Source organism: Phocoena sinus, chromosome 10, assembly GCF_008692025.1.
Source record: "Phocoena sinus isolate mPhoSin1 chromosome 10, mPhoSin1.pri, whole genome shotgun sequence".
Lineage (NCBI taxonomy): Eukaryota > Metazoa > Chordata > Mammalia > Artiodactyla > Phocoenidae > Phocoena > Phocoena sinus.
In genome coordinates, this window is record NC_045772.1 from 64,153,411 (window position 1) to 64,176,536 (window position 23,126).

Sequence of the window (23,126 nt, forward strand, 5' to 3'; positions counted from 1 at the left end):
CACACACACACACACACAGTCTAATTCAATTTAGCTCAATATGTTGTTATGCTGGCACAAAGTAGTTAATATGGAGACTATAGTGAGATATACAAAAAAGTATAAGGCAGGGACATTTCCTCAAGGAGCAAAATCTGTTACAGTAAAGTGCTGGAGAACACAGGTTTGATAATCATTATGCATGATGTTAATACACAGACTTGTAAAGAAACAAATTTGGTTGGCATTATTAATCCCAAAGCACCAGACTAGAGAGAAGATACAACTATTGTGATAGGATAGCAATACTTTTGCTAAGAAAGCATTCCCCAAACCTTGGCAAATATTTTGCTCCAAGAACTCTAGCAGCATTTGGAATACCTAAAAGGCAAAACAGAAGCACATCTGAGACAGGAGCTACCAGGCTTCGAGTTTATCATTACCTCTTCTGTAGCTGAATCACCTTAAGATGCAGATACTGTGTCCATCAGATGACAAATTTGTCTCTGACAAAGCTTGTAAAATGTTTATTAAAAGAGCTCAGCAAACAAGTAGGACTTTTGCAGCTTAACAACCTTTATTATGAAAAAGTAGAATGTCACATGATACTTTTTCAGCAGGGAAAAAAGTTCTGCACCGTCACAATAAGACTTTTTTGTGTCAGTATGAGCTACTACATCGCGATGGTACTTCTTTTCCCCTGCAAGAATGATTAGCATCCATTTACATAACCTTTGTCTCTTGAATAACTCATTTCTTAAGAAATTCACAGGGCAGTGTGTGAGCAACCGTATGACCACATCAATTAAAAATGAAACAAAAGCTTACCCTTTCATGCCAAAAAAACACTGAAAAGTAGTAAGCACTTCTATTTCTTTTTGTTTGTTGTTTGTCATGTTACCTTCTATTGATAACACCTACTGAAAGGTCCTGTGATGTCAGCCAAGCATTAAACAGAGGAATCTATTGGCTAACTGTTGGGATATTTTCTCAGAGAAAAGCCTGATGAATCTTGGCATTTTTTTCATTAAATTTTTTACAAGTTTTTAAAATGGAAAAATGAATAAATGTTAAATCATATGTAGTGTAAGTGCCCGACGATTAGCTTTTTTGGTTATAATGTAAGTGCCCAACATTAAGCTTTCGGTTGCCGACATTCATAAAGAGCCAGGCCACCCCACCTCTGAGGTTCCCCTTTTAGAAGGCCCTGGGAGACCTAGATAACTGACCCACTGGAGTGATCCTACTTTTCCTTCCCACGCTTTCTTGCTCTTATGTTTTAAATTTACTAATAAAGAACCCGCAAAACCCTAGGCACCCCATCCTCAACCCCAATAAGGGCATGACCCCAGGTCTGTACTCTCCTTAGGCACACTTTGCTGTGTGGTTCCAGGCATGCCATGTAGCCTCCACGACTTGTCAGTAATAAACCTTGTTTTTTTCTTCAAAATGCCCTGATAGTTGTTGCTGAGGTGCATGTGGCAATCGTAAGAACCACAAGGGTCAGTCCGCCACAACACTGGCTCATAGGGGCCCAGGTGAGTGCCCCCAGGCATTCCTAGCTGAGAGCGTCACTAAAGATAGGCTGACACCAACACAAAAGACTATTAAGAACTTTCTTAAAAGTACATCACATAATGTATTTCAGTTGTGTAGAAGAATAACTGTATTTTAGGTAATTAATGCTAAAGCATTTAGGGATGGCCATGTTATGTCTGCAACTTCCAAATGGTTCCACCAAAACACACCGACCACTGTACTATCCCTTCAACTTTTCCGTATATTGAAAGTTTAAGTGCGGAAACATGCGCATTACAAAATAAACAGAGAAGGTGAGAAGAGTGCAAAGGTGGAAAGTAGGCTAAGCATAAGATAAATAGCAGAGGCATTTTTCACAATTAAAAATAGTAATTTACTGTAATACAACTTTCTGACAATGAGGAAACTTAAGCTGAAGCTTCCACCTGTTCTAAGCTGTATGGCGGTCCCAGTATGGATCTGTGGCCAAGAGATTCAAAAGTACCTGTGGTTTGAGGTAATAGTTTTCAGATGCCATAGCTACAAGCAATGAGTCCTCTCAGAGAGTGATGAAAGGCTCATTCAGACTGCCAGACTTTCAGTTACCTTTCTTACTCAGTACTTGAGGGTACTAAGCTTGCAACTGTTCCGTCAAGGCTTTCCTGAATGGAAATACATGACGATGAGCATCTGAGAATACTGGACTCAGAAACTGATAATGAAAATCCACTAAATATTGCTGGGACTCTGTTTAGAAAGACACTAGGTCTTATTAAGCCTGGGCCTCATACAGCATAGAGAATTTCCATATCCTTTCTTTGACCATGAAAGATGGTTTTGGATGTCTTGTCGCTGTTAAGGAAAAAGACTGGTAAATGTCTGAATGTTCTCTATTTCCTTTTCTCCTTACCAAGACTTTTTACCATCTTCACATTTCCTCAACTTACTCTAAAGCTTTTGCGTAATTTAGTTGGTCAGAGTAGTTGTTCCCGTAGCATCACCATTAATATCTCTAAGATACATTATATATCCATCATTTGAAACAAGCCCTTTAATTAATATATTTAACATGTAGCTTATTGATTAAAGCTATTGCCTTCAGTAATTCCTTGGTACCAAAAAACTGTGAACTGTCATTTGTTTATGGTTGTTGCATTAGAAAACAATGTTATAATAGAAACGACTCCGGCAATTCCTAAGCCAACTAATTATTTCAAGCGTTTATACTCTAAACCACTCAATAATGTTCTTACAAAACATTTGAACTTGATTTTATTTGCTGAAAACCTAAAACCTGTTTATTCTAATTCCACTAAAGCAGAAATCCAAGCAAAGCAAAGCCAATGCAAACACCTTTATTTCTCTGAAGACACTTCTCCCTTCTCAGATAAAACAACCAGAAAAGAGAATTTTCAGTAGTTTTTGTTAGCAGAGAATTAATGATGCTTCAAGTGTTTCATAAAATGCCGTATTCCCGGCACTGGTTTTATGAGTATGGTACACACATCTGGGCTCAAAATAGAAACAAAAAACACCAGTTAGGCAGCCAGGTCATCATGTTGAACTGAACAATTGGGGTAAAATGAATGGAAAGAATCAGCTCATTAAATCAAATTTGAACCTTATGAAAACTCGGTTCCTCTTTATTCCTTAATTATTATTATCCTTTATTCCTTAATTATTCCTTAATTATTATTCTAATTTCTGTACTCATGTTGATTTCTCAGTTTCAGCAGGATATCTGTTTAGTAAAATGCCCTCATATTACCCTGGTAAATCATTATACGTTCCAGATCCACTGTCTAGAAATTCTTTTTTTTTGCCACGCCTCACAGCATGCAGGATGCTAGTTCTTGGACCAGGGATTGAACCTGTGCCCCCTGCAGTGGAAGCGCCGAGCCCTAACTACTGGACCGCCAGCGAAGTCCCTTTTTATCTTCTTTTTTTTTTCCGATGTGGACCATTTTTAAAGTCTTTATTGAATTTGTTCTTCTGTTTTATGTCTTGGTGTTTTGGCCGTGAGGCATGTGGGATCTTAGCTCCCTGCCAGGGATCGAACCTGCACCCCCTGCATTGGACGGTGAAGCCTTAACCACTGGACCACCGGGGAAGTCCCTAGAAAGTCTTAAATAAACACATACACATACTAACACAGTGCAGGCAGTTATAAAGAGGTGAATCAAAGATAATTTAAGTGAAAAGAATACACTACAAAATTACAATCTCACTATGATTATATCTATTAAGATTATGCATGCTTATAGATAAGGGACACAGGGAACACAAAAAATAAAAAATTAATTATGTGTTAAGGTGGTAGAGTTATATGACTTCTATTTTTTTAAAAACAATTGTTATAATTATGGGAAATATAGTAAAAATAAGAGGGAATAAAGGAAACTTTAAAAAAAAGAAAAACAAAATTCAGATTCCTTCATCAAACGCTCTCCTTCTACTTTAGCCTCTGACTTATCTCTCACTACTTTCAACTATTGGCCCTTAGCTCTAGCTACACTGTGAGGTCCCTACATGTCCCTTCTATGCCTTTGCTTATATCATATCTCTTAAAGGATCCCCGCCCTTTCTGCCAGTGTAAATTCCATGCGTTTTCAAGGCTTGATAATGATTCATTTCCTCCCAGAAATCTTTTCTAATTGACCCCCTCCACAGTAACCTTTCTCTTAAAATCTTCATGCCTTTCCCACAACTAAGATCTGACCTGAAGAATAACTGAATTGCAAGTCACTCCAAATTGTGACTTAAGAAGAGTGATTTAGGCCCTTACGAATTACAACATAAAAAGAACATTAAATATTTTGGATGGAATGGTCCTTCTTATAGTTTTGTTTTATTGAACTAAAAAAATCCTTTAAAGACGTTCATAGGCTCAGTCAAAATCCTGGTCCTCTTCATTCTAACCCTATTCTATAACAACTGAATTCCTTAGTCCCTAAATTCCCTGCAGTGGGGTTTCTCTGTTACACAGCCTTTAAGCTGAGGAGGAGATAACGTATGAGATATCAAGAGTCTCTAGCCTTCTTCTCAAGCTTTAGTGGGGAAGTGAGCCATCAGTGATGGGTGGGATGAAGAGCATAGGTTACTGGGAGTCAGAACACACAGATTCAAATACTGAGTCTGCAACTTACGATGTCATGTTAGGCAAATAGCTTAACCTAAGACTCAAATTCCTTTTAATAGTAAAGTAAAATATAAAGTTCCCTCTGCACAGGACAGAAATCTGGATGAATAAATCAGATAGTATGATTGAACATGTTTGGTACTGTAAAGTAATCTTCGTATGCTACTTAGTTATTTTCACAGATGGTTAAAGGGTTAGAATTTTAAATCAAAGAATATTGAGAACCACGGAGGCAAGAACTAGTAGAAATAAGATATCAATGTACTAAACATGCGAAAACTGAAGAATAATTTAAAACTAAAGAGTGCTAGGTACCTTTCTGATAACACATTATAACAGTAGCCCATTCCTTTATTTCTATGGTTTTTAGACATTTTTGAAAGTGCTTTCATTCATAAAATTATTTTCTAAATTTTCACCATCTCTATAGATGGGCTTTACATTTAAGGATCTAAAAGCCTTTGTTAAGTTTATTATAAGAAGAAAAGAGAAGCTCAAATAAAAGGAAATAACTTTTCTAAGGTGAATGAGGAATCAATCAGCCAGGAAAAACTTCAGTCTTAAGCACAGGCGTACATTGACTTTATGTGCTGTAGAATCCCAAATTTATTACCCATTTTCTCCTTTTAGTAAGTACCTTTTGACTTTCAATAAAACAGAAATTTTATTTAAAAGGCAGGCTGAGTGTGTATTTTGTTGGCACTTTTCACCGACACATATTATGACAACTGTCCAAAGTAGTTTACACACTCCAGCTTCATGTTCTACTTCATACCCTACTCCTTAACAGCCTTAAACTTGTCAGCTAGGAGCTCCAACAATGTGTCAGACAAATTTTATTAATTAACAAGAAAAGTAAACCTGGGTCTAGAGATGATTATTACTGGATCACCAATAAGAACAGATTTGACGTTTTACATCCTGGGACGCCTCTGTTTTTACCTTCCCACAGGTAAATGTCAGCTTTCATTTGGCCTCGATGTGAAAGCAGTTATCGGCATAATTCCCCTAATGCCCCGTCAGGTGTAATGTAATCTTACTGTTGCAAATTTGTTAGAACGCTTTTCTTTTCTTTTATACTGTAACCAACACAAAAAATGGCTTCCTAAGTGACATTAACTCCAAGCTCTGGTTCAGTGCCAAAGGGAGTTAGCTCACCTGCCAATTATATCTTGACGTAGAAATTACAGGGGCATTGAAATAAGCCAGTTTAAAAACCCAATCATCCAGAGAGAAGGCTTTACACCAGCAGGAAAGGGCAGGTAATGTCTTTCCTCAAGTTAAATTGACCTGGTTTCTACGCCTGCTAATCAATCCTAAATACACAGTTTCTAGGCAGGAAACCATTTCATTTGTCATTTATCAAAGGAGGCTCCCCCTGACTGGGTTCCAAGTCAACAAGGACTCACAAATCTCTCTCCCGGAACTGTATTTCCTGGTTCAGGCTGGTTCTGAATGGAATCAGATCCTGTGGCTAAGTAATCAGTAAACTAAATAATCATGGAGACCGGAGGTTTGTCAAGGCAAAGTTGTGATGCTCTACTCTTAGCTCTTTATTCTTTTCTTGAGCCAACAATATCTGATATGATAATAATCCAGAGCAAAGGGCATGGGGCTTTCTCCCAGAGGGTCAGGAAGAGGAGAAATCAGTTACCTAGAAAAATTTCCAGGGGAAGTTAGAGTTTATTAAAGGTGAATTTTGGAGAACTGGTTGGATTTAGATAAGCAGAAAATATAGGAGAGCATTATTAGGCTGGAAAAATGGCCTTAACTAGTATATGGAAAAGGAAATGTGTACGTTAAGTTTTGAGACGAGTGATCTGGCTAGAGCAAAAATGTATAGAAGAAAAACTGAAGATATGACATTGAATTTCTAGCTATAAAACCTGAAAGGGGAAACTTGGGATTCAGGACAAAGCATGGGTAGACTAGCAGATGAATTATCTATCCTAAAAGTACTTTTTGGTTCATGGACCCCTCTACACTTTGCAAATGATAAAAGCAGTGGTCAGCAACTTTTTGGAGGCTTTATTCTACATCTTTGTTAATTCACTCCCTTCTTCAATTCCATAAAACAGGAGGACTGAGGCTACCCACACTCCCTCTATCTTTTGTCTGCGGTGGCATGAAGTGACCAGACTAAGTTTGTGAACAGAGACATGGCTGAATATGACCTCAGGAAACAGCCCATAGACAGGCAAGAAAACGGATGGATGGTTGGGAGGAAGAGTGGTGTAGGTCCTCCCTATTCATGAAAACTTCCTCTCACATTTCAGATCCACGCAAGTTTTACAAGTAAGCAGAATGGACAGTCTTAAATCCCCAAATATCAACCTAGCTGCTTGTCTTCCTATCATTTTACTTAATTTGGTCCTTAGGTCTTTTCCATTTTCAAAAAAGTCCCTTATAAAATGCAAATACCCCCCCGAAAGGAGTTATGGTTTAAGAATTAGTTACCACTTTACTATCTAATAGTTAAAACAGCTTCAGTGTTCTAGAAAAAAATTAGAATATATTTCTCCTCCCAAAGATTCTCTAATCTATAATCAAATATATTCGATAAATAGCTCCCTCTTGTAAATTCACAATGCAGATTAGCACTGAAAAGGCATTAAGAAGTCCAGTAGTAAAAAAAAATTTAAGTATTTTCAAACCTCTTTAACTACTAAACCCTATTTCCCCTACAGAACACATATATTTTAAGATAGAATTTTTAAAAACAAGCTTAAAAAACACAAAATTAAAATAAATCAATGATTAATAATAGGGCACAGAAGAGACCATTAGGGTGGGGTGCATTAGGAAAACAAAGACATCTTTTCTACTTTATAACTTTGTTCAAAAACATCATGTCATTGGTTACAGATTCCTCGTCTAAAAGACAGACCCTAATGTAAGGATGCATGACCTACTCTTTAATTATGTGTCCCTTTCCAAACAATGTTAATATTAATTTAGGCCCATTCCTAAAGCATTATGAGTTCTCTCTACCACTCATTCCCACACTGTGACCACAAGTAGAATGAAGCAGAAAGCTAAACATAGCATAGGATTTTTAAGTCTTTCTCCACTATGTAGAGTAGTTAAGAGTTTGGAATTAAAGAATTTGGTGAATGACTAACCATCTTTTTTAAACGATCATTTTTGTGCTACCGATATCAAAAGCAACTTAACTTACCAGCTCTGCAATTCAGCAAAAGCTTGTTTCATTTTCTTAATGGAAGCATCCATCTCTTCTTTAACTACAACTCGATATCGTGCAAGAGACACTGTGCAGCGCTGGAGGTCTTTCACAGATTTTTCAATATTAGAACCTTGAAAAAACCCCAATAAAAAAAGGAGCACAGGTGACTTGAAAGCTGGATCTGAACACCTAAGCATGTAACGTAACAAATGTCACATGGACTAAGAATACTTCCTAAATGGCCACACTCCTCAACAAAAAACTAATGTTTTCATAGATTTTTTTTTTTTAAAATAAGTATTGTAGACAAGATGGAGTAATAGGAATTGGATTTACCCTCCTGTCTTAAAAAACTTCAGAGACACACAAAATAAATGAAACAGTGGTTTTCAGACAATGAACAATAGGCAGAGTACTTCTCACCCACTACCCCCCACCCCCCTGTGAAGAAAACAGACACAAAAAAGTGAGGACTGTGACTGCCCCAACTTACTGCCATAAGAGAGTTTCCAGGCTGCAAGGCAAGGAGGAGAAATCCGAAACTGAGCCTGGAAGTCTCCCTGAATTGAGGGGACAGAGTTGAGAATTCAGTGAGGCCAAGGTGGCTAGAATTCTCAGGGCAGAATACTGGAGAGGAGAAACCTACACAAAAATGAAGAAATTGTACAAAGACCTACAGAGGATTCTGAGTGCATGGGTGTGCAGAAACTACCCGATGTTTCGGGTAAAAGAACCACTGGAAAGCAGCAGGGGGAATAATCCTCAGAGCTTACCCAGACCAGGAATAGTTCATGTTCATACCAGCCAGAGCGGGGTACCAGGTAGAGTACTTAGAAGGGTACTGCCTCAGTAATTAGCTCTAGACTAAAGGTTGCTCTATTTCCATCTAACAAAGCTTAAAAAAGCAAGCTTCAGATTGTTTCCAAGTAACAGTCCCAGAATAAATCACAAGAGTATTTAAAGAAATACAAAAATATCTAGCAATCAACAAAGAGAAATTCACAATGTCTGGCATCCAATAAAAAATTACTCGAGGCAGAAAAATATGACTGATCCATAATGAAGAGAAAAATCAATGAATAGAAACAGGTGCAGAAATGACACAGATGTAGAATCAAGTAGGTAAGGACATCAAAAGAGCTAATATAATCAGATACCATATGTTCAAGAAGGTAGAGGAAAAGCATAAGCACGTCAAGGAGAGACACGGAAGAGATTTAAAAAGACCCCAACGGAACCTCTAGAGATGAAAAAAAAAACAAAACAATGTCTGAGATGAAAACTACACTGGATTGGATTAACAGCAGATTAAAAACTATTAAAGAAAAAAAGATAAATAAATTTGAAGACGTCAATTTTAGAAACTATCCAAAATGAAATGAAACACAGAGAGAAAAAAACTAAAAGAAAACCTATGTCAGTAGGTATCAAATTTTCAAAACTCTCTAAATAACAGGATTTAGTAGAATACAATTCACCATGTAGACATTACAAAATTGATAAAGTTCTTTCTCGGTAGTACAGTTTGAAGCACTATATGTGGGTAAGCCAACACTGTAGATAAAGATGAAATACATTTACCTACCCAACACATTTTAACCAGTTTCTGAGAGTTCTATTAACCTTTTTATATTCACCAATGTCAAAATTATTACAACTGGTAGCTGGAATAACTGATCTAACAAATTTATAATGTGCCAAGATACAGATTTTCAATTTTTTACTTAAATCCTTCCTCATCTCAACTTGATTTCTTTAAAATCTACCTAAAAGCTTTCAAGCCCTGTGCCTTTAGTTTTGCTTGTGTAAATAGTCTCCGACTTGCCTTTCTGCACCAAGTTGAGGACTATATTAGAAAGATGAAAAAGGAGAGTCTCGCTAATTAAATTTGGCTCATGTGGAACAAATAATTCAATAAAGAGCTACAGGTTACAAGTGTCTTTTACATTTCTCTGTTTCATTTGTTCAGGTGAGTGGACTGCCATGCTTAGATGTATGGCAGAAGGGCTATTATCTCAATCTGTTTAATTATTGGCTGATTATTTAAATAACTATTATAGTTTAAAAGAAAAGCAAATGGCTACCATCAGTCAATGCTAAGTAAATGCTTAAGAGAAAATGACCTTGTTTAAAGCTATAGTCTTACAGGTATCAGTAAGAGCATGAAGTTGTGAAGAGAAATTAAAATATTTCTTCAAAGTGTCATTTCAGAGATGGCAGAGCTTTCTACTGTTGAGTCAACCAGGAGATAAAAGTGAAGGAAATAGCACAGAAATGTTGCAGTAAAGCAAATAAAACGAACAGGTTAATGTTAGCAGAAAAGTCATTCTGGCATCCTTGACTTTCGCTCACAAAAACGATCCCCATCATTGTAGCAAGACTGTACAGCATCTAAACTACCATCAGACTCCAACTGTGTACACAAAGCGGGGAAAGGGTGGGTAGACACTGCCTGGAAAACAGAAAAAGTATTACCTGCTGCCCATTCTGAAACCTTACCTATGAGAACAAAGGTAATTTGCCCTCTTGAGCTAAAAACACAGATTTTATCGTTTTCTCTCAAAGGAAGGCCTCTGATTTACCTAGCTTTTTGTTGGTGGAAGAGAGTGGAACATCTTCCATTCCTAGATTTGAAAGCTGAGGTCCTATGGTAGGTCTTGAGAGAGATTTGGCAGCATTTCTATTCTGTTGAGAATTCTGAGCAGAGTGCACAGTCAAAGACCTGGACTCAAAATCAGAGACACCATTCTCCAGCATGGATCCTGTCAAAGGAAGCGGCCAGTATATTAGAGCACAATTTAGGGGTCAATCAAGCAGTCTTAAATATACACAAAGAAAAAAGGTAAAAATGCGCCCAAACGATGCCTCTTTAAAGGTTGTGAACAGAATCAACTGACAAAACAGAACAAAGAGCAGAGTCAGTGAGGCTATGAGTATTATCTGGCTTAGCCCTAAAAGGCATCCTAATTGAAGAGGAGGATGCTTTGTTAACGCATCTCCAGATAGGCTAGCTCATTCCCTGTACCTTGGTAACTTCCTTGTAGTTCTGGGCACAAGGAAGTGAAGAGAGTCAATATCACCACCTTCTGACAAGCTTCTGTTAAGTTATGTCGAGGAAAAGATTTTTACACTGTCCCAGGGAAAGAAGAGTTTTAAAAGCTTTAGGGAATAGAAAGGGCAAAGCGTTAGGAAATGAGAGGAAAGCTAGTTCAGAAAAAAATGAAAGCCATTGACTATCTTTGGTTTGTTTGAGGTGCTATGTTTATCTCTGAGTCTTTGTGTGTGTGTACATGTGAACTAATCAATAAAAGAACATCTGAAAAGTACAGCATAATTTTAAAATTGGCATTACATTTATAAAGCCAGCAGCAACAGAGCAAGGGGAACTGGATTAACAAACAAGTAATTAAAAAGCCTATCTTAAAAAATATATTCCCAATACCTCCCCAGCACTCATCAAAATGGTTAATGAAACAAAATGTACAAGATACCTGAATTTACAAATAAAACTAACCTTAATTCTTTACTAAAAAACAAATGTGGGACTAAAAAAACCAACAGTCTACTTCTAATGAAAGCCATGGGATTACAGTTATGCTTATATATTCCTCATTGCGTTGGGTTTTAGAATAATAATATCAACATCAACCCATCATCATCATTTTCCTTAATAAGTGTGAAATTAAAAGAACATCTTAAGGTCATGTTCTGTAATCTCTAAGTACTACGGGACTATTAAATTAGAAGATTTCCATAAGGCTGATTTAGACTAAAATTAAAATATGAGACAATGGAACAAGAATTATATTTTTCTAGGCCTTTGATAATTACAAAATGTGACTCTTTCACATGAGAGGTAACAAAACTAAAAAGTAAAAGACTAACTAGATTTAATTTATTGATTGGTTTCTCAACCAGGAAGCCCCTGTATTTTTCAATAGAATGGAACTTTTCAAAGACCTGTTGTTAATATACTCACCTGTTCTATCCAGCATATCTTGTGTGGCAGACTCAGGATCCTCCAATTCTCTGGCATCTACTGAAAGTGCCTCCATACCTTCACTGAGTGAGTCCACAGATTCAGTATCATTGATGGCACCGTTGACATGGTAACCATTAATACCACCTTTCTCTGAGGAAGGCGCAGACTGTTCCTCTTGAATGGAAACCAGTTTATTGGAATCTGGGATACTGTTACTTGGTTCTGCTGCAGGTTTTGGTTTGCTTTTCTTCTTTTTGTTCTAATAGTTATTAAAGATTTGAAAAAAAGAAAAGAAAAAGAACATCGCCCACAATCCAGAGAGGTAACTCCAGCTACCCAAAGGCAACCAATGTTACCAACTTCTCATTTGCTCTTCCAGAAACTGAACACATTTTTGTATATGTTCAAGTACTGACTAACATAACTATGTAAGATACTTTGGATAAACTCAGACACATAAAAATAAAATATTAAAGCATGGCAAAACCCACCGTAAGAAAGATCAAAAGATAAATTTTAAAATGTGGGAAAAAATGTGTAATATATACAAAGAGCTAAATATAAAGAGAGAGCTCTAACAAAAAACAAACAAAACAATAACCCGACAGAAAAAGTGGTGTAGGATATAAACATGTGGAATGAAGTGAAACTTCAGTCTAATAAAGACAAATTAAATCTGCCCTGCAGAGGCTGCTGCACCAGAAATCTGTCTCCCCACCTAGACAACAATTACACTGGCAGAATCTGTCTAACTATTTTGGAACTCTGGAGTCTACTGAAGGCTTATAATTTCCAGGAGAAGACTTGGATGGTAAATTGTGGTTAATTTCAGGCAATTTCAGTTCTGAGCTCAGCAGCAGATACTCACCCTCCAACCCCCAGCTAGGGAACAGGCAGCTGTGCACCTGTTCTTGGAACAGCTGGCACGTAGCTTGCTGAAGCGAGGGTAGTCAAAAAGGAACCTGTCCTTCAAATATCTGGGATCTGTGTTGTGATCACTGACTGCTGCTTTTGATTACAAAGGTAGAGACAAAGGTAGAGGTAGGCAACCACTGTTGTTGTACCTCCTCCCACTGTTGCAAGCCCCTCCCCCTCTGGCTGAAGTGACCTTCAGGGGAATTAAAGGGGTGGTCCCCTTCCTCCCCATTTCATTTTTCCTTATTCCCTTTTGGGAGCCAGACATCAAAGACTAGGACGTTCAAAAACAACTTCATATATAGAAAAAATTTCAAAGTAACCAATGCATGCCCAGGGAAAGGCTTAGAAAAGACCTGAGAAGACCTTAAGTTTACACCTTAGGCTGACCCTTGGTTCAGAGACAGCTTACAACAATTTAAAAATATAATAACAACAAAACCCAGCAAATCTGGAGAAGGGGAGAATCTGATTTCCAGAGTGATCAAATTATTAGATTCAAATGTCTAGTTTTCAACCAAAAAATCACAAGGCACACAAAGAAACAAGCAAGTGTGGCCAATACAAAGGAAAAAAATAAATCAACAGGGCTTCCCTGGTGGCGCAGTGGTTGAGAGTCCACCTGCCGATGCAGGGGACACGGGTTCGTGCCCCGGTCTGGGAAGATCCCACATGCCGCGGAGCGGCTGGGCCCGTGAGCCATGGCCGCTGAGCCTGCGCGTCTGGAGCCTGTGCTCCGCAACGGGAGAGGCCACAACAGTGAGAGGCCCCTGTACCGCAAAAAAAAAAAAAAAAAAAAAAAAAAAAAAAATGAATAAATCAACAGAAACTTTCCCTAAAAAAGACCTGTTGGGAGATATATTAAAGAATTTATTTATTTTTTCATCCAAAGATTCACTTTAATTATATAAACTTGGATTCGTAATATGTTCCTAAGCTAGCAGTTTCTGTAATGAGAATTTTTTTTTCCTCAAATGCCTAGTGCATTTTTTGTTTTGTTTTTGTTTTTAATTTAAAGACTTTAAAACAACAGTCTTAAAGATGCTCAGAGAAATAAAGGAAGATGTGGGAAAAGTCAAGAAAACAAAGTACGAACAAAATGGAAATATTAGAAAACCTAAAAAGAAATCAAAAGAGAAATTCTGGAGCTGAAGAGTATGGTAACTTAAATTTTTAAGAAATCTCTAAAGGCATTATTCAAAGGCAGAAGAAAGAATCAGGGAATTTGAAGATAGCACAATTGAAATTATTGAGTCTGAGGATGAGAAAGAAAAGACTGAAGAAAAGTGAACAAAGCCTAAGGGACCTGTGGGGCTCCATCAAGCAAACCAACATAGCATCGTGTAAACTGGAGGAGGGGAGGAGGGAAAGGGAAGAATGTTTGAAGAAATAATGGCTGAAAACTTCCCAAATCTGGTGAAAGACATGACTGTAAACATCCAAGAAGCTTAATGAACTCCAAGAGACAGTGAGACACATTGTAATCAAACTTTCAAAAGATAGAGAATCTTGGGCTTCCCTGGTGGCGCCGTGGTTGAGAGTCCGCCTGCCGATGCAGGGGACGCAGGTTCGTGCCCTGGTCTGGGAGGATCCCGCATGCCGCGGAGCGGCTGGGCCCGTGGACCGTGGCCGCTGGGCCTGCGTGTCCGGAGCCTGCGCTCCACGACGGGAAAGGCCGCAGTGGTGGGGGGCCCACGTACCGAAAAAAAAAAAAAAAAAAAAAAAGATAGAGAATCTTGAAAGCAATAGAGAAGCTACTTGTCACACACAAGAGATCATCAGTGAGATTATGAGCAATTTCTCATCAGAAACTTTGGCGGCAGGAAGGCAGATATAATCAAAGCGCTAAAAAAAAAAAAAAACACCTGTCAACCCAGAATCCTATATGTGGCAAAACTGCCTTTCAAAACTGAGGGGTAAATTAAGACATTCCCAGATAAACAAAAGCTGAGGGAGTTCATAACCACCAGACCTGCCCTGCTGGAAATGCTCAAGGGAGTCCTGTAACATGAAATGAAAGAACACTAGATGGTAATTTGAAGGCATATGGAGAAATAAAGAACTTGATAAAGGTAAAATACATGAACAATTACAAAAGCTAGTATTATTGTAACAATGTTTTGTAACTGTACTTTTTGTTTTCTACATGATTTAAAAGACTAATACATTAAAAAAAAACACAACCAACTATCAGTTTAAAACCTAATATTAGTGCAACTTTGGTTTGTAACTCCAGATCTTGTTCTCTACATAATTTAAGAGACTAATGCATTTAAAAGAATTATTAGTTTATATTTTTGGGCACACAATGTATAAAGATGTAATTTTGTGACATCAACAACCAAAAAGGGTGGGGATGGAGCTGTAAAGGAGCAAAAATTTTGTATGTTATTGAAGTTAAGTTGGTATAAATTCAATTAGAGTGTTATAACTTTAGGATGTTAAATGGAGTCCCCATGGTAACCATAAAGAAAATAGCTACAGCTTATACACAAAAGGAAACGAGACAGGAATTTAACCATTTCACTACAAAAAATTGATTAAACACACAAAAATACAGTAATGTAGAAAATGAGGGACAAAAAATCTAAAATCATTGAAAACAAATAGCACAATGAAAGAAGTCCCTCCTTATCAGTCATTACTTTAAATGCAAATGGATTAAACTCTATAATTGAAAGACTGAGAATGGCAGAATGGATAAAAACACACTATCTAACTATAGGCTGTCTACAAGAGACTCACTTTATATTCAAAATCAAAAATAGATTGAAAGTGAAAGAATGGAAAAATATATTCCATGCAAATAGCAACCAAAAGAGAGCAGGGATGGCTGGACTAATATCAGACAAAAACAGACTTTAAATAAAAAAAGCTTACAAGAGACAAAGAAGGACATTACACATTAATAAAAAGTTCAATACAGAAAGATGATTTAATAATTAGAAACATTTATGCACCTGACAGACCCAGACCATCAAAATATATGGAGCAGGGACTTCCCTGGTGGTCCAGTGGTAAAGAATCTGCCTTGCAATGCAGGGGACGCGGGTTCAATCCCTGGTCAGAGAACTAAGATCCCACATGCCGCGGGGCCACTAAGCCCATAAGCCACAAATACTGAGCCTGTGCGCCTCAACTAGAGAGCCTGCGTGCTGCAAACTACAGAACCCATGTGCTCTGGAACCCGCAGGCCACAACTACAGAGCCCACCCACGCAGCCTGCATGCCACAACTAGAGAAGAGAAAACCCGCACGTCACAACTAGAGAGAAGCTTGCGCGCCATAATGAAAGACCCTGCATGCCTCAACAAAGATCCCACGTGCCGCAACTGAGACCTGATGCAGCCAAAAATAAGTAAGCAAATAAATAAATAATAAATCTTAAAAAAATTATATATATGGAGCAAGAACTGACAGAATTGAAGGAAGAAATAGACAGCTCTACAATAATACTTGGAGACTTCAATACCCTACTCACAGTAATGGACAGAATAACCAGACAGAAGATAAGTAAAGAAATAAAGGATTTAAAGAATGCAACAGACCCAATAGATCTAACAGACATATACAGAACACTCTACCTAACAACAATAGAACACATATTCTTCGCAAGTGCACATGTGACATCTTCCAGGATAGATGATATGCTGGGGCACAAATGAAGTCTCAACAGATTTTAAAAGACAGGTATCATACAAAGTGTCTTCTCTGACCACAATGGGATAAATTTAGAAATCAATAACAGAAGGAAAACTTGAAAATCTACGATATAGTGAAAATTAAACAACACATTTTAAAACAATGACTGGATCAAAGAAGAAATAACAAGGGCAATTAGAAAATACTTAGAGATAAGTGAAAATGAAAATACAATATACCAAAACTTACAAGCGGTGCTAAGGAAGAAATTTACAAATGCTTACATTAAAAACTAAGATCTCAAAAAAATAATAATAATAAAATAAAAAATAAACAACAAAAAAACTAAGATCTCAAATTAACAACCTAGCTTTACAACTTAAGGAACAAGTAAAAAAATAAATAAAAAGAACAAAGTAAACCCAAAGCTAGCAGAAGGAAGAAAATAATAAAGATTAGAGCAGAGGTAAATGAAATAGAGAACAGAAAAGTAGAGAAAATCAATAAAAGCAAAAGCTGGTCTTCAAAAAGATCAACAAAATTGACAAACATTTAGCTAGATGGACTAAGAAAAAAAGAGGGAAGATTCAAATTATTAAAATAAGAAATGGAAGTGAGTACATTACTACCAATTCTATAGAAATAAAAAGGATTACAAGAAAATACTATGAACAATTGTACACCAACAAATTGTGTAACCTAGATGAAATGTTTAAATTCCTAGAAACACAAAACCTACCAATACTAAATCATGAAGAAATAGAAAATCTAACTAGTAAGGAGATTGAATCAGTAATCAAAAATTTCCTGACAAAGAAAAGCGCTGGACCCAATGGCTTCACTAGTGAATTCTACCAAACACTTAGGCTTGTCAAACTTTAAAAAACAAAAACAAAACAAAACAAAAAACGGCCAAGAGAAGGGAACATTATCTAACTCTTTCTATGATGCCAGCATTACCCTGAGACTTAGCCAGACAAAGACACTACAAAGCAATATGCCTGGGCTTCCCTGGTGGTGCGGTGGTTGAGAGTCCGCCTGCCGACGTAGGGGACGTGGGTTCGTGCCCCGGTCCGGGAAGATCCCACATGCCGCAGAGCAGCTAGGTCTGTGAGCCATGGCCGCTGAGCCTGCACGTCTGGAGCCTGTGCTCCGCAACGGGAGAGCCACAACAGTGAGAGGCCCACGTACCGGGGGAAAAAAAAAAAAAGCAATATCCCTTATGAACATTGATGCAAAAATTCTCAACAAAACAGTACCAAACCAAATTCAGCAGCATACTGAAAGGATTATACACCATGACCAAGTAGGATTTACTCCTTGAACACAAGAATGGTTCAACTTAAGGAAATCGATCAATGTAATACACCATATTAACAGAATAAAGGGAAAAAAAACCCACACGATCATCTTAATTGATACAGAAAAAATGTGACAAAATTCAATACCTTCTCATGATAAAAACACTAAAAAATGGGGATTAGAAGAAAACTACTTCAACATAATAAAAGCCATATATGAAAACCCACAGTGAACAATGGTCAAAGACTAGAGCTTTTCCTCAAAGATCAGGAACAAGGTAAGAATGCCCACTTTTGCCACTTCTATTCCACACAGTACTGAAAGTTATAGCCAGGGCAATTAGGAAAGAAAAAGAAATAAAAGACATCTAAGAGGGAAAGGAAAAAGTAAAATATGTTTGCAGATGATATGATCCTATACACAGAAAACGCTAAAGATTACACACACACACAACACAGTTAGAACAAATAGATAAATTCAGCAAAGCAGCAGGATACAAAGTCAACACACAAAAATCAGTTGTACTTCTGGGGACTTCCCTCGTGGTCCAGTGGTTAAGAATCTGCCTTCCAATGCAGGGGACGTGGGTTCAACCCCTGGTCAAGAAACTAAGATCCTACATGCCGTGAGGCAACTAAGCCTGCGCACTGCAACTACTGAGCCCACGCGCTCTGGAGCCCACGCACCACAACTAGAGAGAAGCCCGCACACCACGATGAAGAGCCTGCGCTCTGTGGTGAAAGATCCCATGTGCTGCAATGAAGATCCCGCATGCCACAACTAAGACCCAATGCAGCCTAATAAATAAATGAATAAATAAATATTTAAAAATAAAAAAAATAAAAATAAGAAGTGGGGGCGGGACCAAAGAATCAAAAAAAAATCAGTTGTACTTTGATACATGAACTAACAATCTAAAAAGTAAATTACAAAATAAATCAATTTACAATAGCATCAAAATGAATAAAATACTTAGGAATTAAGTTAACCCAAGGAAGTGAAAGACTTGTACAATGAAAACTATAAAACACTGTGGACAGAAATTAAAGAAGACATAAATAAATGGAAACACATTACATGTTCATGAACTGGAAGACTTAATATTAAAATGTCAATACTACCCAAAGTGATCTACAGATTCAGTGCAATCCATATCAAAATCCCAATGATATTTTTTGTAGAAATAGAAAAACCCATCTTAAAATTCATATGGAATCTCAAGGGACCAAAACAATCTTGAAAAAGAGGACCTAGAGATTATCATACTAAGTGAAGTCAGACAGATAAGGACAAATATCATATGATATTTCTTATATGTGGAATCTAAAATAATGATACAAATGAACTTATTTACAAAACAGAAACAGACTCACAGACATAGAAAACAAACTTATGGTCACCAAAGGGGAAAGGTGTGGGGAGCAGGGAGGGATAAATCAGAAGTTTGGGCTTAAAATATATACACGACTATATATAAAATAGATAACCAACAAGGACAGGGAACTACACTCAATATCTTGTAATAACCTACAATTGAAAAGAATCTAAAAAGTATATATGTGTGTGTGTATAACTGAATCACTTTGCTATATGCCTGAAATTAACACAAAACTGTAAATCAACTATATTTCAATAAAAATTTTTTAAGAAAAGAAAAAGAGGAACAAAACAGGAGGACTTACACAACTTGATTTCAAAACTTACTACAAAGCTACAATAATCAAAACAGTGTAGTACTGGCATAAAGACAGACATATAGGGACTTCCCTGGAGGTCCAGTGGTTAAGACTCTGCCCTTTCACTGCAGGGGGAGCGAGTTCGATCCCTGGTCAGAGAACTAAGATGCCACATGCTGCACAGCGTGGCCAAAAAACTTAAAAAAAGAAAAAAAAAAGACAAACATATAGACCAACGGAATAGAATAGAGAGCCCAGAAATAAACTCTCACATATATGCCTAAATGATTTTTGATAAGGGTGCCAAAACCACTCAATGGGAAAATGACAGTCTTTTCAACAAATAATGCTGGGAAAACTGGAATGTCCACGTGTAAAAGAATAAAGTTGGACCTTTACCTAAAACATTACACAAAAATTAACTCAAAATGGATCAAACATTTAAATATAAGACCTAAAACAATAAAACTGTTAGAAGAAAATGATGTAGGACAAAAGCTTCACAATACTGGATTTGGCAATGATTTCTTGGATATGACATCAAAGGCACAGTTAACAAAAGAAAAAAACAGACAAATTGGACTTCATGAGAAAAAAGGCAACATACAGAGTGTGAGAAAATATTTGCAAATCATATATCTAAGGGATTAATATCCAGAATATATAGAGAACTCTTAAAACTCAACAACCACAACAACAAAAACCACCTGATTAAAAAACAGGCAAAGGACTTGAATAGACATTTCTCCAAAGAAGATATACAAATGGTCAAACTCATGAAAATGCCCAGTGTCACTAACCATAAGGGAAATGAAAATCAAAACTACAATGAAATATCTTCTCATACTCATTAGAATGGCTATTATCAGAAAAAACAGAAAACAAGTGTTAGGCTGTTGATAAACTGGGACGTCTTGTGTGCTGCTGGTCAGGTATATAAAATGGTACAGCTGCTGTGGTCCCTCAAAAAATTAGAATTATCATATGATCCAACAATTCTGTTTTGGGCCATATACCCAAAAGACCCTGAAAACAGGGGTCTCGAAGACCTATTTGTACATCCATTTATTCACAACAGCTAAAACATGGAAGCAACCCAAGTTGTCCATTGATTGGTTTGAATGGATAAACAAAATATGATACATACATACAACGGAATATTATTCAGCCTTTAAAAGGAAGGAAATTCCTCTAATATGCTACAACACGGCATGAAACTTGAGAACATTATGCTAATCGAATAAGCTAGTCACAAAAAGACAATTACTGTATGATTTCACTTATATGAGTTATCTAAAGTAGTCAAAATTATAGAGACAGAAAGTAGAGGTGGTGGTTGCTAGGGGCAAAGTTACTTTTTAATAAGTATAGAGTTTCAGTTTTATAAAATGAAAGGAGTTCTGGAGATGAATATCTGAAAGATGCTAAGAGTAGATCTTAAGAATTCTCATCATGACAAAAAAAAATGTTTTTGATACCATTATGGTGCTGAATGTTAACTAGACTTACTGTGTGATCATTTCACGATACATATAAATAGTGAATCATTACTACTGTACACCTCAAACTAATATAATGTTATGTGCTCAATCTATACCTCGCTTTTTTTTTTTTTTTTTTTTTTTTTTTTGCCGGTACGCGGGCTTTCACTGTTGTGGCCTCGCCCGTTTGCAGAGCACAGGCTCCGGTATGCGCAGGCTCCAGCAGCCATGGCTCACGGGCCCAGCCTCTCCGTGGCATGTGGGGTCTTCCCGGACCGGGCACGAACCCGGTCCCCTGCATCGGCAGGCAGACTCTCAACCCACCTGCGCCACCAGGGAAGCCCCCCCTCAATTTTTTCTTAAATGAATTTTTATTGGAGCTATAGTTGATTTACAAAGTGTGTTCGTTTCGCTGTACAGCAAAGTTAATCAGTTATACATATACATATATCCACTCATTTTTTAGATTCTATTGCCATATAGGTCATTACAGAAGTACTGAGTAGAGTTCCCTGTGCTATACAGTAGGTTCTTATAGTTATCTATTTTAATATAGTAAGTGTGATATGTCAATCCGGTATGTTACCTCAACTTTTTTTTTAAAAAAAGAAGTAAAATATAAACCCTTCGTTGGCATATTAGTCCAGATATTAACTTAGAATAAAAGCCAAAAACAAAAACAAAAACAAAAAAGAAAAGGAGAGAGAGATCTGGAATGGTTAAGATGGTAAATTTTATGTGTATTTTACCACAGTAAAAAAACATTTGGAAAAAAAACTGCCCTATAATATCATTTTTCAGCTACTGGATTAGCAAAGTTCAAAATGTTTCATAACACTGTAGGGTTGAGGGTATAAAGAAACAGGCATTTTCATATATCACTTGTGGGAGTGCAAAGTGGTACTCTCTCTATAGCAATCTGGTAATACTCATCTAAATTACAAATACATATACACTTTGACCCAGCAATTCCACTTCTAGGAGTTTATCCTAGGTGATACTAACACATGCAAAATGATATATGTACAGGGTTATTCACTGAAGTATTGTTAATAATAGCAAAGGGTTGCAAACAACCCGAATGTTGATCAATAAAGGAATGGTTCAGTAAGTTATGGTACATCTAAACAGTAGGATGAGTATACACTCATAAAAAAACCACGAAAGCTCTTTATATATTGACATGGAATAAGCTCCAAGATATATTACATGAAAAAGGAGCAAGCAAAGAGGAGAATATATATTCATATTTGCTTATATATATGTATAAAATATCCCATAAGATACATAAGAAATTGATAATACAGTTTGCCTCTGGTGTGTGGAACCAAATGGCTGGGAACTATCCCCAGGGATGAAGATGTTCCAGTATATTCACTTTTATAGCTTTGAATTTTGAGCCACATGAATATATTACCTATGCAAATACTAAAATGAAAACAAAAATCCTTTACCTTTTATTTTGTCAAACCACAGCTCTACTAGAAATATTTAATTCTATTTCTAAGGCTAGACTGACATGACTGAATTAATTTTACCCTAAACCCCTTTCATGGCCCTAACAGGAATACTAATGTAACGCTAGATATAATTTTTTCCCCTCCACAGCTCTCATCTCTCTTTCTCTTAAATACTTTCTCCCATGTGAACTGGCTAAGTTTTCATATCACTGTCCTATATATATAATACCTGTCCCAGTAACTGTTCATGGTCACATCCTATTGAACTAATCCCAGCAGTTAACTGAACTAGATTTGGGCGTTTGGGACTGCCAAACTGAAGCCATTTTTCTTTCTCCAAATTTTAAGAAATTTATGTCTCCAACACATACTTTTCCAGCTTCATGCATATCTCACATCACTAATAACCTATTATCCTGGGCCAATAAATTAATAAGCTGCTGTTCTCCAGAACACACACTCACGCTAGGTGAAAGCAATGGGAAGAAGTTAAGCAAATACTCAAAGCTACGGGTATGGAGAGCTTCAGGGGAATCTGTAGTAGTATTAAGTTCTTCTTAGAAAAAATTCTCAAGGGTCATTGGGGTCAAGCCTGGTTTAATCAATACTTAACAGAACTCCTAATGAAGTGATGTGGAGTCATCAAGAAAGTATTCCAGTACTCCAGCACTAACCTAATATAGACCCTAAAGAGATTTCATAGAGATACTTGATTGAAATTCACACTTCAAGCACTTCCTAAAGGAACCAGATTTAGAGTAAAGAGCTATGGGAAGCATTCTGAGGCCAGCTAGTATCCTTCGGGGAAGGCGCTTTGGTTTCAAGTGGATAAGAAGAACTAATATGTT

General features: G+C 37.0%; 1 protein-coding gene across 1 annotated transcript in view; it reads right to left on the minus strand.

Moving 5' to 3' along the window:
* SPATS2 (spermatogenesis associated serine rich 2) overlaps positions 1-23,126 on the minus strand; it is a 136,841-nt gene that overhangs the window by 13,051 nt on the left and 100,664 nt on the right. Inside the window, 3 exon segments of the mRNA XM_032645176.1 lie at positions 7,815-7,950; positions 10,403-10,582; positions 11,800-12,061. Coding sequence (XP_032501067.1) covers positions 7,815-7,950; positions 10,403-10,582; positions 11,800-12,061 — 578 coding nt within the window.